The sequence below is a fragment of the Gallus gallus genome, chromosome 1 (genome assembly GCF_016699485.2).
Source record: "Gallus gallus isolate bGalGal1 chromosome 1, bGalGal1.mat.broiler.GRCg7b, whole genome shotgun sequence".
Lineage (NCBI taxonomy): Eukaryota > Metazoa > Chordata > Aves > Galliformes > Phasianidae > Gallus > Gallus gallus.
In genome coordinates, this window is record NC_052532.1 from 147,243,415 (window position 1) to 147,261,476 (window position 18,062).

The following is an 18,062-nucleotide window of genomic DNA, read 5'->3' on the forward strand; positions in this document are numbered from 1 at the left end:
TTTATCCACAGTGTCATAATTCACCATGGGAAAAAAAGGTTGTTTGGTATATAGTAGAATTTCAGCTGACTTTTTGAGTGTCTTGGCTACTAATCAGAATAGAAGAGCAATTTAAATCCATTCATCAAATATGGAAAAGCTCCACTTCAGCAACAATCTGTATTTCTGTGTTTCCATCAGCAACTGGAATTTGGCAACAAGGTGCAAACAAGAGTTTGTGGTTTTGCCTGTTTCTGTACTGACTGTGCTCTAGACAGTGATTTACAGTGTCCAGCTGGAGCTGCTTTAAAAAGAAAACTCGGACGCTACATTACTAATTAACAAGGTACAAGGATACTTCCACAAAAGATTCATCAATTACTTTAGTACTCTCAATGAGATAGGAAGCTGATAACCTTCAAAATTACAGTTAAAAAATTAATCAGCACATTTACTTGCACTATATCTTTTATCTAAGTTAAAAATATATATATATTAGTCTTTTTTTTTTTTTATGATCAGATGACACAGAAGTCTCATGAAGAAATATCGTAATAAATATACAGTGTAAGCTCTTTGTAGAAAGGACAGTCCCTTCTCTGTATTTGCTCAGTGCTTCACACAGTTAAATTCTAATTTTGAAATCTGATCATCTATTGCTTTACTTAGTTTTGGAAAAAAACCCCAAACAATTAAATCTCAATCAAATTCTGCCATCAGCTACATTCAGTGGAGATATGCAGAAATCAGTTTTGGCAGACTGTCTGAAAAACCTAACAAAAGTGTGCACGTGTCCCACAACCAATCTGATTATAGACAATTTATACATGGCTTTCATTATGCTGTCTCAGTAATTAAAGATGAAAGAGTCTTTTGAGTTCTCTTTCAAAGAACGGTACAGGACTTCTGAAGACCATCTGTAAGAACAAACAAATTGATGTTTCAGTGCTCAATTTCAGGTAGCTGTTTCTTCATCAGCCAGCTACATTGCAAAGATAGGTATCTGTGTTTAAACAATGCATTTTACTTATGTTCCAGGTATTCAATTAGCAATACTCATTGCTAACCGATAGCAAGCATGACAGACCATCTTGGAACAGAAGTATTTAAGGAATATTGCCCCTGGCTTTTCACCAATTCAGTAAATAAACCTCCCCTGTGCTGTTATTCAAAATACCTCAATTTCAAAATTAGATTTTGCTTTTCTGCTTAGAAACAACTATATCTCTGTTGAGCTACCACATCCTATTTTGCAACTTTGACTAGTATGATCTGTCTAACCTGCATTTTTTGCAGCTACACTGCTAGCAGTTTATGTACTGCTTCATAAAATTAAAAAAAAAAAAAAAAAAAAAAAAGATTTTATTATGCAATTTTTCCTGTGGGCCAACTTTGCCATTTTCTTTTATATTTTTGAAACTCCTTTAAATATGTGCATGGTATAAAAAGCTTTGACTAAGAATATTGTAAATTGCAAGGGATCTAACTAGTTAAAGAAAACATGGTCTGAGTTAGAAACTGTTCAGGAGGTATTCTCCATATTTCTCTACAATACAGCTATCGCTGAAGGACAAAATTGTTCAATGCTATTTTCACCCAAGAAATGAGAATTGTGCATACACAGTATTATCTTGTAAGTTAAAGTTGTAAAGCCAAATGCTAATATATGAGAACTAAATATTTAGATTAGATTATTAGATATTTAGATATACGCTGTCAATCAATTTGGTGAAACTAATTAGGACATAGTCCCTGTTTGAACTTGCAGCTTCATTCTTTGTCAAACATTATGTCAGTTTAAAAGCAAAAACTGGAAAACATTTCAAATTTGGCCAGTGCTCACCGGGTGGTTATCATCTCTCTACTTTGATTCACCACTGCGCTGTTGGAACTTCCTGGGGACTAGAACGCATTTGAGAAAAACAAATCAAAAGATATTTAAATATTCTGCAACAGTTTCTGGAGTCTGCTGACTGATGGCTGGGTACATCTGACATGTAAAGGATTGCTCTGCCACTACTTTTAACAATTTATATTTCAACCCTACTATGAGTGCAGTTTTGTTCTACACCTCAAAGCTGCATATAGCTGTGAATGGGTGCCCTCAGGTGCAGAAAAGATTTAAAACATGAAAACAACAATAAATAGCAGTATATAAAACTGTGGTCTAATAATCCAATCCATTTGCCTCATAAACCCCAAATTTCAGTGTGCAATAAAACCAGCAGACTCCCAGTAAACTGACCACATTAACGATCACACATCAACATGATAACAAGCAGAGAGTTCCCTAAGCTAGTGAAGCACTCTATGATCACTCATCCCAGGCAGATGTTCAGCCCATTCAGCGCTGGAGAACAGATGACTTTACCAGTATGACTTGTCAAATTTTGACGATGCAGTTATAAAGTCAAGTGCAAAACTGAGGATAGTAACCAGGAAAGCTCAGATGCTGGTAGTTTCTTTTCTATTAAACTATAAGAATACTGTAACTTTTGGCACATTCAGTGGTGCTTCCATGTGACAAAAGAAAGTAAGCCTTTTCTTACAGGTTCATTACAATCATCAGCAGTCTACCAGAAAGCAATCTCCAAAAGGGTGAGCCCCACTTTCTCATCATTACTTACTTCAGGCACATGTTTAAACAAACATACTTGTGTAACTTCAAGATCTTTTTGGTGGGTTAGCTGGTCTAGGTCATCACATCTGACTGAAAAACTTGATGCCTTTCATCAATCAGAAGCAGTCAGAAGCAGGAAGAGAACACATTTAACTTTGCTGACAGAAAACACCTATCCAACAGGGTGAGAACCAAATGAAACTTTGACAGTCTGAACCCAAGCTGCTCAGGTTGAAAAAGACATTAAAGATCATCAAGTCCAACCATGACCTAACCATACTACCCTAACTAACAACCTTCCACTAAATCATATCTCTGAGCACCACATCCAGGGATAGTGACTCAACCACCTCCCTGGGGAGCCTATTCCAGCGGTTAACAACCCTGTCTGTAAAGAAGTGTTTCCTGATATCCAACCTAACTTACCCTGGCACAACTTAAGGCCATTTCCCCTTGTCCTGCCACCTGCTACCAGTGAGAAGAGACCTACCCAGCTCTCACTGCAAGCACCTTTCAGATATTGGAAGAGAGCAATAAGGTCTCTCCTCAGCCTCCTTTTCCCCAGACTAAACAGACCCAGTTCCTTCAGTCTCTCCTCGTAAGGCATATTCTCCAAGCCCTTTACAAGCCTTGTTGCCCTTCTTTGGACCTGCTACAGCACCTCAATGTCCCTTCTGTACTGAGGTGCCCAAAACTGAACACAGTACTCAAGGTGAGACCTCACCAATGCTGAGTACAGGGACAGGATTACTTCCCTAGTCCTGCTCACCACACCACTTCTGATACAAGCCACGATGCCATTGGCCTACTTGGTCATCTAAGCACACTGCTGGCTCATATTTTTATGTATTATTTGTTTTGGCTAGTTTTTTTTGTGGGTTTTTGTGTGTGTGGGGGGGTTGGGGGGGTTTGTTTGTTTGTTTTTGTTTTTGTTTGCTTGTTTGTTTAAAGGAATTATAACCTAGAAACTCACCGTCTGCTCTCTCAGGTTATGAAACACAGTCATAAAATTACAATGACATAGCGAGCTGTGCAAGAACTGCATTGTTACATCTGCAATGGAATAATTACATATTATGCACTAGGTTTCAATCTTAAGGAAGTGCCCGCAAAACAAAGAAACAAGCTCTTTGACAATAGAAACAACCATACATCTTTATTAGAACTTCTTCCAGTTTGGAGCACGACCAGTCAAGCCACCACAATCTGCTTTGTATAGGGAAAAATCTACTGATAGGGTTTTAACTGTGAAAAAGTCCTTAATAACTACCACAGCAACTACAAAGTGACTCAGCCAATGATGTTTCTTTTCTTTTTCCAGGAAGAGTCCATTCTTCAACAATTTAGTATACCCCGTGTTTTCTCTCCTGTTCTCTGAGTTAACTCTTTGCTAGCTTCACTACCTCTACAGTTGCATTTCTGGACTCCAAAGCCACAGACTGCTACTCTCACAGAAGACTTTCCAAAATCCTTACACACAAAAAAATTCATGTATATTACGTGATTGAAAACACCAGAAAAAATAAACTTAGAAAAGTGCAATCAAAAGAGGAAAATTTCTGGAAGACAGAAAACTGTATCCTGGACTGAAAACAACCTTGAGCAAATGCACACAGGAGTCTGATGGGAGCCTCCTGGCCATGATCATCCATCAACACAATCACACTTTTGGTGGGATAACTGCACATAAAGATCCTTTCCCCAGTGTTATGCTTCACTTCCTGAAACATAACTCAGTTTAAGAAAGTCATTTTCATTTCCTGCATTAATTGCGTTTTATGAGCTATCAAAGGAAAAATCAAGGTTATAAGGGATATCATAGCCTAAAAGTCAAGTGCAAACATTAGACATGACAGTTGTACTGAGGCATTCACAGACCACGTTTTGCCAGATGTGGGGTACATCTACATACCTTCCCAGTCGTCACAACTGTGACAGAATTCACCCACATCCTCCAGCTACGTCATATTACAGTCTGATACCCAGCCATGCAACAGCCTCATGTATTGATTTTTCTCCAATATAAACTTGGACAAAAGCCAGATGGGTGTCCATGCAGTCTAAGTTAAACACTCAACACATAGGTTGAAGGGACATAGACAAAAATATGCCCGTCACCATAGACATGGCAAAAGCTGCTGCTATGGGGTTACAGGTAAAACTGTTCCTGGCAATAGAGAGGTCTTGCTTTTATCTTAGAGGCAAGATGCATTGCTTACTTCTTAGTCAAGCACCGGGATTGAACTAATTGGATTGCCCAAGCTATGGGATTGCCACAGCTGACATGGCCTTTGATCTTCCTGACATGCATGAACTGAGCACTGAGCTGTTTTTTATTGTGCATATGTTTGAACTCATGTTTGCACATATGTTTTTCAGATGGAACCCATAAAATAAAGATTCAATCTGGTTTACAAATACCTGTGTAAATGTGCAGCTTTTTTTTCAGCTCCCACACATGGCCTTGAGGCCATTCCAGATAAAAGCCATGATTTTACCTCCCTGTACACATGGGTAGACATAAGACTGACCACATTGCTCTGTATGCATACCTAACTTAACAGCCTTTGTGAGGCACCTCTTAAAAATAGTGGAGACTTCCACTTATTTCTGGAGATTTTCCCTGCTATTTTAAACCCAGCAGGTCACCGAGCAGGTCCGAGGCTCTCTTGTTATCAGCCCGTCCATAGAAATGTTTCTTTCAGGAGGAAAAAACAGCCCAGCTCTCCGCTCTCCGTATCCCTTACATCTGCTGCTCAGCTGGAAACGCTGTTAAAAGGCCATTAGAAGCTTAAGGTAACAGACCTCGCAGTGTACGAGAGCCAGAGAGCAATTTGCTGTGTGCGCTGTGAGCATCAGCCCTATGCACTTCCTCCGGCGGACAGACAGCCGCTGCCCTCAGCCTGCGGGGCTTCCGAAGTCCGGCATTGGGCGGCAGAGCCGCCTCCCGGGCGCTCCCGGCTGCTGCAACGCGGCCGGAGAAGGAGGGAAGGAAAGAAGGAGGGAGAGCGGCGGGCCCCGGGTACGGAGCTGCCTGCAGGTGCGGCGCGTCCCGGAGGAGAGCACTTAACGATGGCTCAGCAGATGAAAGTGTTGTCTATGGCTTGGATTCTCTTGAAGGGAAAGGTCAAGTTGGTAAAAAAGCCCGTGCGAGGGAGCTGGTGGTCTCTGCAACAGTCTCCTGTGTAAGCGCTAAAAGAAGTCTGCCAGGGAAGATTACTTCGTGAGCGTGTGCAGCAGCTCCATAGCAATAAACAGTGAAGAAAACGTGCCTTAGTTTTGGTATGTTTCAGGCAGTTTTACATGCATGTGCTAAGGATTTCACCAGGCATGTGTTTTCCTGCCACATGCAACACATTTTAAATTCCTTTCACTTCTTGTAATGTATTCTCTCTGTTAAGTGTAACAACTATACTGTTTTCAGACTGTAATCCTTACATGCTGTTCTTGGGAATCGGTGGAGAAGTATTAATTCTTCCACATGTATTTAAGCTACTAAAATAATTATGCCTGGCAGTATGAACTGTCAAAGCCACAGAATCGGGTTTCTTTCCCAGGGAGATAGCACCCATTATCCAGGTATGAAGGGTAGCACAGAGTCATAGTTCATTGAAAACGTAATTTCATTTTGCTAGTAATGGGAGTGCTGATACTTTGATGCTGTAATGGAGTTTTAAGCACCATGCTTGTTATTTCAACTAGAAACTTTAATGTAATTATGCATTTTTACTTTACTAAGCAGAAAGGGATATTAGTAAGAATGGTTTACTTATGTATATCGTGGGGAGTAAGACAGAGATCTCCAAGTGATGCTACAAGATCCTCGAGTCATTCAAACAAATGGCAGGTGGTAATTTTAAAGACAAATTACCCAGAAAAGCTTTTATTGTTGATCACTTGTTATAAGATTTGCCATTTGCAAGTAATTTTACATTCACATGAAACTGACCTTTTATGAGAGCGAAGTGGTAATATAAATGAAATGAATATATTCTTTACTGCAGTAATATAAAAAGAATGGCCTGAGCTTTTAACATAGTGCTTGACCTCTCTGGTGTCTGAACACCACCTAATCTCAGGAGTATTTCACAATAGCATATGATGAAATCAGTACTAATATAACAATAGAACGGTTTAACATATTAACATTTATAAGCATATAAAATATTAGAGCTTTGGGTATGTTTTTTGATTATAAATCAGATTGTTGACAGAAAGAAAGAAAGAAAGAAAAAAAGATGACTAGAGTACAATACGCTGAGATTCATCATCACACTAATTACTGAAGCACTGCTGTTTCTGTTTTAAAACCCTTTTCCAAAATACTCTACAATAAAATCAGATCAGGAGACTCCAGATGCTGAGATTTAAAATTCTCAGTCAGAATCAATTATTTATAAGCACTAAAAACATGCTATTTCTCCTTGAAGGCCCTGAGTATACTAGGAGTACCTCTAGGTTTAGATGCGCGCACATGGGATGCATTCACTTTAATGGAACCAGTCACATAGATACCAATAAATATGTGCAAAAGTGACAGCACAGCCAGGTCTTAGAAAAGCTATACTTCCTCCTAGATAAAAGCACATATTCATGTGCACCAATGCACTTAAATTCAGAGAATGGGGGAGGCTATGAGGGAGAGTGACCAAAGAGTCTCTTGCTGCTGGAATCATAGCAGTAGAGGATACTTCTGCAACAGCGCTAGAACAAGGAAAGCACACAGATTACACCAAATTCCATGCTCATCTTCATTTCATCATCAAATTCGGGAATGAACTGATCTCTAATGACCCAATTCAGATTTCAAGTTTGCATCGATTACATTATTGATTTCAATAAAGCTATTCCTATTTTATACTCGTGAGATGCTACACAAGGTGTCTCTGAATCCCCATTTGTCTTCTGATCTACAGGTACTTTGCAGAATACTCAGCAACATCAGTAGAGAAACAGTAAAAGAGAACATTAACTAAGAAATGCTGTGATACAGACATGATCAGGAGGATTTCCCACTATTGTTCTCTTAGTGTATCATTACATGTTAGAACTATCTAAAGCAAAGCACGGCATTCATTGCTTGGAACATCTGACATGGAATAATAACCTAATTGCATAAATGACTACTGAGTTTATTTTCATTACTTTTATTAACACTTTAGAGCTACAAGCAACTGCGTTGTTTGCTACTTTTCTTCAGTCAACACCTCTGTATTATGCCAGTATGAAACCCATTCATCAAAGCACAATTTCAAGTGACTCCTGACCTTCAAACCCCCGAAATGAAGGGTTTGCTTCTGCTTTCACTTCAGTTACTTTCCCAACAATGTCTCTGTGTTGCCAGAATCTCACCTTGCTCATCATCTACATCACAGGAGAACAAAGCTCTCTAATTTCTTAAGGAGCATTTAGAATTCAGCATCTTTACAGCTGAACACTTTACTAGAGTGTTTCTTTAAATACAGTATTATTTGGCACCTCTTCCAAAAACAGAAACAAACCTCTGTAACATGCTCTTCACCTTTATAGCCCCTATTTTACATGTTTTAATGCATCTTTGCCTAAACACTATTTTTAGGTAAACATAGGCATAAAAATAAAAACCTTTGATAAATAATAATAATAATAATAAAATAATCTGCTGAAAGTGGAAAGACACAATTCGGACACATCTATTACTTGAAATAGCCAGACATTCAGAACAGTTTGAGCCAAGAACACTCTCCACCTCTGTCTATCTTTGTTGGTTTATATTCTTGGCTTCCTGTAAGATACCTGGAGTTACTGAAATCACGTCTAGATTTCAAGTATTACTAACAGATACATGAAGTGGCTTTTCACTTTTGTAGCATCTTTTTAAGTGGCAGCTTTTCCTACAGCAAAACACTTCTGTAAAGCCATCAGGAACTCCTCTCAGAGCCCCTAAATGTTGGATCATGATAGCATGAATATGACAGTTCAGCTCTTCTCCAAGTGCAGGATACTCCACTCCACTGCAGCACAGATTACATAAGGACAGTCACGGCTGCCCATTCTCTGACCAGTGCCAATTTTGCACAGGACCAAGTCCTCCCTCCCTCTTCCCTAGCATACCCAGTCAAAGTGTCTTTATGGAGGATCTTTGATCACTAAATCTGTAAACCAGCTTCTCCAAAAAACAGCTGTACTCAGGGCAAGCCCCAGCACCAGACTTTGCTGCTCAGACCAGGTGTTAGGTGCAGCAAGGCTGGTAACAAACAGCCACTACACCACTCCTTTGAACAATTTAACATTGCTGTGAAAGCATAGGGGATGGCCATAATGCGAGCATTGTCAATTTTAACATACACTTCACTTAAATTAATTAATTAAATGAATGAATAAATAAATATATTTAAAAATGGCTGCAGGAAAACCTTGCCTTACGGCTTTAAAACCCATAGTTTAAACCTTCTCCATTCAGAACTTCGCAGCAAGTGCCAGTACTCCACAAAGAACTATCCAATGAGCCCGGGTGCACAACTCCTCCCAGCACAGGGGCAGCTCTGTGCCTGCAGCCTCCCATCCGAGCAGACTGTAGCACTCTGTGCATGAGTGCACCACAGCACCACTCGGTTTGTCAACTTCCAACAGCCCTGGCCAGAAAGGAGCTTTTAAGCAAATGGGAAATGGAAACATATGAATAACATTAAATCAAAACACATTAACCATGCTGTGTGCTACTATTTTCCAACATATTATCGAGATGCAAAATCTTTTGAAAACATATTTGTTCAGAAATATGAATGTAATGAAGCACTTTAAACTCTTTAAAGCATGAGGCAGTTAACAGACTACACTTATTTCATAGCAGTAACAAATTGCTTCCTTAACCACACCAGGATGGTAGAAAGGAACAGAATGCAAACAGTTATTCTGAAATCCATGTGTTGGTTGCTTTAATTAAACACTTTCAACATTGTGCCTGGTTGCACATAGGCGGCTCCCACATTAACGAGAGCTTATGCTGCAGTGTTGTGGCACAGCCTCACAGCACCTCCCCAGAAACAGCGCTCTGAAATACACCTGGACCTTCCAACAGACCAAACAGCAACACATGAACTGCTCATAGGTCAGTACACCCACCAGCAGCAAGGCCACGAAGAAAACAAACAACTGGAGAGTTATTTTTTCTGGGCCTCCCATTACATCTGCATGAACCACAGACTTCTTAAGCAATAACTATTCGTTACTTCTAAACCTTACGAGGAAGCTGGAGAGCAGTTTGGGATGTAACTGAGTCTTTCCGTACTGATACATGCTTACAGAAACTTGCTAACGGGGTAACCAGGAGAAGCCTCTAAAACTGAATAGAAACTTTGTGCTTTACATTCAGAAAGTAAATAAGCTGAAAGCAACAGGTGTCTGCCCAAAGTTACCCGAACATGGAAATTCACTGCATTTCATTATTATTTTTAAAGGGGACAGGGTATATCCTGCCACTCTGTCCCAAGACTGATGGAGGTACAATACGCAAAGGGAAAAGCAGGACTGCATAGCCAAAGGGTCTATGGTCACAGGGAATTTCAGAAAAAAAAAATGATTGTATGTGACTGACGACCGACCTAAGGGGAGATTTTGAAGCAGAGCACAGAAGGACCAGAGAACCAGCAGTGAGTGCGAGGGCCGGAGGTGCCTGTAGGACAGTTACAGGCACATCCCTGTGTCCTCCTGCCTCATGCTAACAAGTCGGTGGGTCAGACCCACTCTTCTGTGCAGAGATGAGATCAGCATTGGTGCACTGGCAGCGTGGAACAGCCTTCCCAGCACTTCTGTGAGCTACACCCTCATCACCCTGAAATTCTCCACATTTATCATTCCTCCCCTGAAAAGTGCTAAATGCTGCATAGTGAGGAACTGTGGCTTTATTTCACCTCCAGAAAAATCTCCTGCTTCCAACTTTACAAGGAAGCGAGCAAACTGAGGGGATCCTCATTCACTGTACAAACAGCAGAACCTCACAGCAAAGAGGCAGCAGCAAAGCAGAAATCTGTCTTGAGAGCTCGAGCAGCCCAATTTGAGCAGCTCACGCTTATGCCTTTCCCCATATTATTTCTCTCTTTTTGTCACACTCTCTGATTGCTAAGAGATTATCCGCTCAGGACACATTTTTATTCATTCACTCTCAAAGATGCGATACGGATAAGGCTGCAGGGAAAAGCCGGAAAATAAAATCACCGTCAGAGCCAACCCCAGCACCAACAGAGCCAACCTGTTGTGAGCACGTTTCGGCGGCAGGCAGATCCAAGCGCCGGGCTGCCGGGGGGCGGCGGCGCGGGGCTGTGCCCTCCCAGCAGCTGCTGCCGCTCCGCTCTTTTGGGGCGACGGCAGAGCGCCCCAAGGGGCCGTGCTCGGTCCGGACGGTGCTGCCCCCCCGTGCCCTCCGCCCCTTCCACCCTCCCCGTCTCCGCTGGCAGAGGGCAAAGTTATCTGCCCCCGCGCGCGGCGGGAGCCCCTGCGGAACAGCTCTCAGCCTTCAGCAACCCGGCTGCAACTCTCAAGAAGTTTCTGCAGGCGAACAAAACCACCGCTGAGGCATCGTCCGCGCCCTCTTTTCTTATTTTTAATTTTTATGTTGCTTTTTCTTAGGTTTTTTTTTTTTCTGCCTTCATGTATTCCTTTATCACCACACATACCGCCGACCACCGGGTACGGCCAACCGGCCGGCAGAGCCGCTCCGCGCCGCGCACGCGAGCGCGCAGCCCAAACCCCACAGCCCCTCACCGCCGCTCCCCGCGTCGCGCCCCGCGCCGTACCTGCGATCTCCTGGTAGGGCACGCTGGCCAAGCTGAAGCCCTTGGCGCTGTACGCCTGCCGCACCTCGCCGCAGCTCCGCGCTTTGCTCTCAGTCCCCGCGGCCGCGGGCGGCGGCAGCAGCAGCAGCAGCAGCCCCGCCAGGGCCCAGTGCTCAGCCCCCCGCGCAGCCGGCATGGCGCGGCGCGCAAGTCCCGCGCTTCCGCGTCGCGCCGCCGCCGTGTCCCCCGGCTGCGGGGGCGGCGGGCCGGAAGCCCCCCGACCGCCCAGGCAAACTTTTGCGAGGCGGGGGTGAGGTGGGTGCGCACACGCACACATGCGCGCACGGCGGGAGCGGGAGAGCGGCTGCTTCGTCCCCGCGCCTCCTCAGCAAAAGGCTATCGCCCGCCAGCAGAAAATAGAAATAATAATAAAAAATAAAAATAATTAAGAAAAAAAAAAAAAAAAAGGAAAATCTGTCTCTAGGTTGTGGAGGTTGAGACGGCTGCCTGCGGAGCGCCGGGTGAGCGGCGGCGCGATTCGCCGCGGAGCTGTGCCCGCCGCCGCTGCGAGGCTGGAGGTGGTGGAGGCAGTAGGCGGCGTGGGGATGGACTGGACAGAGGCTCTGTGCGTGCGCGCGTGTGTGTGTGTGTGTGCATGCGTGTGGTGCGAGTGCCTGTATTGACGGGAGCCGGGGAAACCTCTGCTCCGCACAGCGCCGGAGCGGGCTCCCGGAGCAGGCAGGGAGCAATCCTGGAGGCAGCCACAGCCAGGGAGAGACACACGCACACACATCGCACGCACACACACACACACACCGAAACGTGCTACACATAGCATTGCCGAAATACGGGAGCGGGAAGGAAATCCTGGCGTGGATCGCTGTCTGCTGGAGGAAGGAAGGAAGGAAAACCACCCACAGCTCTGAAAACTTCCTCCTCATCCAAGATCCAGGCGCTCCGAGCCCCTAAATTATAAACAGCCCGTTAGTGAGAAGTCATAAAAGATACTCGTTGGCAGTTTTGCTCTCCGTAATGTCAGGTTTGGAGTGGGTCCCATAACACTTTTATTTTCATTAATTATTATCTGTTGTTCATGTAAATGCTGGAGCTGAAAAGTCAGAGTGAGGAGGAGCCCATCATCCATAGGAAAAAGGAGGAAGGATGTCCCTGCGCAGGAGCTATGGAGGGATGAGAGGAAGCAAAAGCAGGCAGTCCTTGACCCAGGTAATTTGTGCCACCCTAGGAGAGGAGAACAGAGGACAAAGCCATAAATTCTCTCCTGCAAATGAGCATCTGCAGAGAACTGAGTGAGGGAAGCAAAGAAAACTCCTTCAAGGTGAATTCAGCCTCTTCTTGGGGAGAAAGAAAAATATTCCATTCTGAAGTGCTTGATAGTAAAATCTGAAGTTAGAGTTTGATAGGATTTATTGCAGTGCTTTTTATGAGTACTGTAGAGATGTGTGGTATTTTGTCAAAAGTATACAGACAGAGATGTTAGGCCTAGGACAAGGCAAAGAAAGACCAACAGCAAAGATAAAAGACCACAAGCTCTCAAGAACACTTATCAGCAAGGAGCCACACAGCAATGCCATGCCGGTATCACAATTCAAGATGCATTCAAATTAGAGCAAACCTTTAGGTACCAATACAGTGTCACAGTAACTGCAATGTTAGTCTTGGGTCTGGGCCAGTGAAATGAGGGAGGAAGGCAAAGGTCTGGGGAGAGGGGAGGTTGATGAGAGACTTCTGTCCTTTATTCCATGCCATGAGCTTGTTCAGTTTCTGTTGGCTTGTTAGTTTTAAAGATTTAGTTATCTCACAGTCCTTGCTAGTACTCCTGAGGAGTTTGTTTTTTTTTTAGTGAATGGGAACTGTAATGGCATCAAATGGTATCACCCAGCCTCACCTAGTGGAGGGCAGGATGGAAGTCTCTGCTTCAGCAGTCCCAAAATAGAGAACTTCATGTGTTACCTGCCCACTACATATAATAAGCTGTTTGTAGTGACACCATATAAATCTAAAATTAGGCAAGGTCCACAAATTTACTACGTGGAGAAACTTTGACAGATCTTAAGATACACCCTGTTCACCCCGAGATAGGATCAGGGGGGTGTTATGTGTACCTCATTTCTTTCTGGATTGCATATGGTTAGCTTACCACATATCAAGCATGACAGACTCCCCCACAATCCAAGCTTCTTCAGTGTTTCTTCAATCCACAGGAAAATTATTTGACACAAACTAAGATGCAAATGAGAAAAATCAGAGCAAGCTGGTTTGAAGTGCAGAAATCATGGTAAAAGAGCAAAAGATATTTTGTGATTAACACAGGAGTGCATCTAACTGCCACTTATTTTCCAGAAAATTATAAATTTGCTCAAAAAAAAAAAAAAAAAAAAAGGTGCTTATTCACCCCACAATATATTTATTTATTTATTTATTTATTTTTGAATACCGATTAAGTTCATACTTCAGATAGTGCAACAGAGATTTAGGTTATAACTTTTATATTATAGGGAAAATTGCTTGCATTGACATTGAAAATTGCTGTGGGAAACTCAGACTCATGTCCTCCCTTGAATCCTGCCTCTGACATCAATGGCTGAGGCTTCCGGCTGCATCACAGCCGTACAAGGTAAAGAAACACTTGCTCTCCCAAGAGCTCTAATTGAATCTCACATTTAAACACAGATATTTTTACCACTTCAACAAATCTCCTACTCATCACATGGGAGAATCATTGTGTGTTCTCAGTACATATGTAATTAATTTTGTACAAAGTGGAAGAGCTCCAAAGAAAACTCAGGTCAGAATGTTTTCTAAGCCAGTGGCTTTAGAAATCCCTTAGAAACATAATACCTCTTGTCAAGCACAATAGGCACAAAATACAATATCTCATATTTCAGGGCCTAGACTATTAGGATATTTGATATGGTCTCACAATATCCATCCCTTTTCAGCTGTCCTAGACTATAAAAAACACATAACTAGTGTGTTTCATGACTGATGAAAATAGTCTTTGTTATTTTAGAAGGAGTAGCAAGCGCGTATTGGTTGCTGAATTAGAAACAATTTAATATATATATAAAATGTCAAATGAGGTCTGGCTTCCTCCTCCTTGACATGGTGATTAATACCTTCCCAGTTAAAGTGATCTCCAGCTGAGATGGGCTTGATTCTGAGTTGTCATGTATTGGTGAGTGTTTGGGCCTCTAAACTGTCTGGTAAAAGCTTGTCTTTTCCAGCCTAAATGTTGGAAAGCAATCCATTCAATTCATTTGCATAAGCACTGAAGAGAAACCTTTTGTTTTACTTAAATTGAACATTTGAATCACCAGGGAATTCTTTTGCTTCTCTTCAGTTTCTGTGGGAAAAAGTAATAACATTTAAAAATATATTTTCTTAATATTATACTTGCTTGGCAACCAGACTGAAAATCCACCATTTACCCTCTTGGAGAGCCCTCTCCACCAAGCACATTCAGTGTAGCTACATAGATCTCATCTGGAATGAAGACTTTGTATCTACTGATCAAGTTTACGGTGATTACAGTTTTTGTCCTTGCTCCCTGCCTCAAGTGATTCTAAATAGGAGTTAATTCATATCAAGTTCCACTGATTGTTTTTTGCAAACTCTTTTCCCACAGTTGTGCTCAAAATGTGGAAGACAAATGATTTTTAACCTTTGTTTCCAACTATTTGTGTAACAAATGGATTAAAAGTTATTATTCATGCCACATCATAATAAAAATGTCTGCAAAGTGGAGCAGCAGCCAGCATTAATTCCTCCAGCCACTGGAACACTCTGCCCCACATTGCTGAGAAAGTTTTATGTTGGGCAGAAAAGGAGCTATCAAAATTCCAAACAATAAGGACAAAACCAAATATCAAATTGCTAAGTCATTTGCAAAGCAGTCATCATCTTGAGCTCCAAACAATTAAAGGACATGGTGGAAAAACACAATTATGAATGTAAAAAATGATAATGTATAGCACATTGGAGTGAAAATGAGATTGTAAGGAGAAGTTCTGTGCATTTTTTCCATATTTTTTTGAGTTATTTTAGTTTGTAAACATGATAAGTGATGTAACTTTGAAAGATATACTGATTTATTTTCAGGTGTTATCAAAAAACTCTCATTGATGTCATGGGTATAAAGGGGACCATATAGACAAAAACATTTTTCATTTGGCTTGACAATAAAGCTTTGGGAAATGTCAAAATGTTCTATAACTCAAATTCACAAAAAAGAAGCTGACTCTTAGATTCACTGTTAAATCTATGTGCTCCTTAGATTTGCAGCTTTCACATAATAGATTTCTAGCAAGACGGTTTCACAGGCGGAGGCAATAATCGGTGAGATTCTCAGATGTCCAATAGAATTATTGCTGCTGGAGTGACTCTGATGCTTCTGTTGATTTCTACAGGAGGAAGACTTCTGTGGAATTAGCCCCTGTTTGCACGAGAAGGCCTTGAAGAATTTTAGAAGTTGTCATTCTGTGTGTGGGAGTGGCAAGATCCTATCTTCATCAAAGAGGAGATCCAGCCCTACACAAATTTCCGATGTACTTTTTTAGAATACAGAGCACATCCTGAATTTTGAGGTCAAGTCACCTACACTCCAGGATGTACCTACATGCACCCCAATAGGGAAATCTGAACATGTTTCTTTTTCACTAAAACTATGTGTACAAATATGAGCTATTTATGTGAAGAAAATGTTCTCACTCTAGGTCTACAGTGTCTACCCCAAGCGGACATGGTTATTTAAAAAGCCCATAAACTCTTAATTTCATGGTGTTGGGGCAGCATTGTGAATGAAATTGAGCTATGAATTCGTCCCAATAACTCTCAAAGGTCTATTCAATGAAGGTGTGCATGACAGCATGAAAATGTCCTTTGTACCTGTTTTTTCACGTTGTGTCCGAAGCCTTCATAGAAAATTTTTAACCACACATCACAAACTGATCTTCTCTTTCACTCTATGCTAGAAAGGAAAGCTTCCCCCCCCACCCTACCCCCCCATATGATATTTTCTGCAAAATTAATGCAAAGCCCAATTCTTTCCAAAAAATAAGCTCTAGAGGCACAGGTGTGAAGAAGTCATCTTGCTCTTGAAGTTGCACTCAAAAAATAGAATTGTCAACACAGCTGCTAGATAAGTCCTCATAGAAAAGGTTTTCAGAATCACGGCCAAGAAAACAGACCTACTAAATATACAAAATAATGAAATACAACCAGCTTTCTTTCCTCTGTATTTTTTAGAGACAGAAGGTAAAAAAAAATGATCTAAGATTCCATATGCTCTGTTATGCATAATATAGGAGGATTAGGCTCCCATAAAAAAAGGTTTATAAGTGGTAATCAGTGATATCATATTAATTATAAGCAATAGTGGTTGCTCTTGAAATCTGCAGGCTATGCTATTTTGGGCAAATAGCGGAATTTTATTCTAGCTGTTCATTTTATGAAACCTTTTGTGACCAAATTCTAGAAGTTTATGACTATATTATAAATATTGTAGCAACTGAATGGGTAAACGAAAATGCCTGGCCTTTGTAGCAACAGTACTCAAATGCTGGACAGAACCATTGCTCCTTTTAGGTGATGACTACAGAAAATGATTCAGAGTTGTTGGTCATAATAATATATATTTGTGTATATATATGTTTACTTATGTACCTTTCTTTTTCCCCCAGGTGGTGTCACTTAATCTGCCCATTTTTATTACAAATAATGAACCATATGGCATTCTCTATTACATAAAATGCCAGCAGTTAGTTTATCTTTAAAAAATGCCAGTTCCAAAAAGGGGAAGATTTAAATGTTTTTTAAAATCATAACTTATCTTTATAATAAAACAACAAAACCATCAGTGTACACATATAGACAAACTCTATTATTACGCTCAATTTCACTGAAGTCCAAAACATTTTTAAAGCTTGAGTAAATGTTGGCAAAGTTCCAAAACAAAGTATTTATATATCAGAGCAGGTCTTAAACTGACCGTAGAATGCCATTTTAAATATTGTGCGCTGCTTCTTTTTCACTCTTACGATGCTCTTCTCCTAAGTGGCCGGCCTCTGGCCCAGACAGATTTTGACTAGATTTTGCAGTAATAAAATACATTTTTCAGAAATAAAAAGATATACGAAATCAGGTTTATTCTCAAATGCGTGTTTTTATAAATATGTTCCTCTTCAGTTAATCCATGGATAAGATGCAACATCTGTTCTGATTCTTAACTGTACAAGAAGATTACATTGAAGATTCCTAAAAATGTCTAAGTATATTTTTATCCTTGTTTTCTTGTGCCATCCTATTATCATTAGAAAGTAACTATTAAAAACAAAAAGCACTCGATATGCAAGTCAAAGAAAACTAGTAATTTTCAAATAACACACAGACTATAGATTAATACATATATATTTACTAACATTATTTGTTTTTAAATGGATGCATATATCAGAAAAGAAACTGTAGGGAATGCCTTAGCAATACTGAACAGAGTTGAAAACATTCAGTATGCTATAGATTATTATCAGAAAGTCTAACTTATTCAGATAATAGACCAGTGTAATGCAAAAGCCAAAAGGTTTCCATTTATGACAATTTGCATTCATATCCTACCAATTTCCACAGTCATATTTTTCTTTCTGTTCAGCTGAAAGTTGAGGCAATGTTATGTAATAGACAGAACGTGGACATTA

The 18,062-nt window shown here is 41.1% G+C and overlaps 1 protein-coding gene across 1 annotated transcript in view; it reads right to left on the reverse strand.

The window, feature by feature from the left end:
- Positions 1-12,156, reverse strand: part of GPC6 (glypican 6) — a 736,111-nt gene extending 723,955 nt beyond the window's left edge. The window contains exon 1 of the mRNA XM_040653781.2: positions 11,374-12,156. Coding sequence (XP_040509715.1) covers positions 11,374-11,689 — 316 coding nt within the window. The 5' untranslated portion in view covers positions 11,690-12,156. The remainder of the gene's footprint in view (positions 1-11,373) is intronic.
- Positions 12,157-18,062: the final 5,906 nt, after the last annotated feature.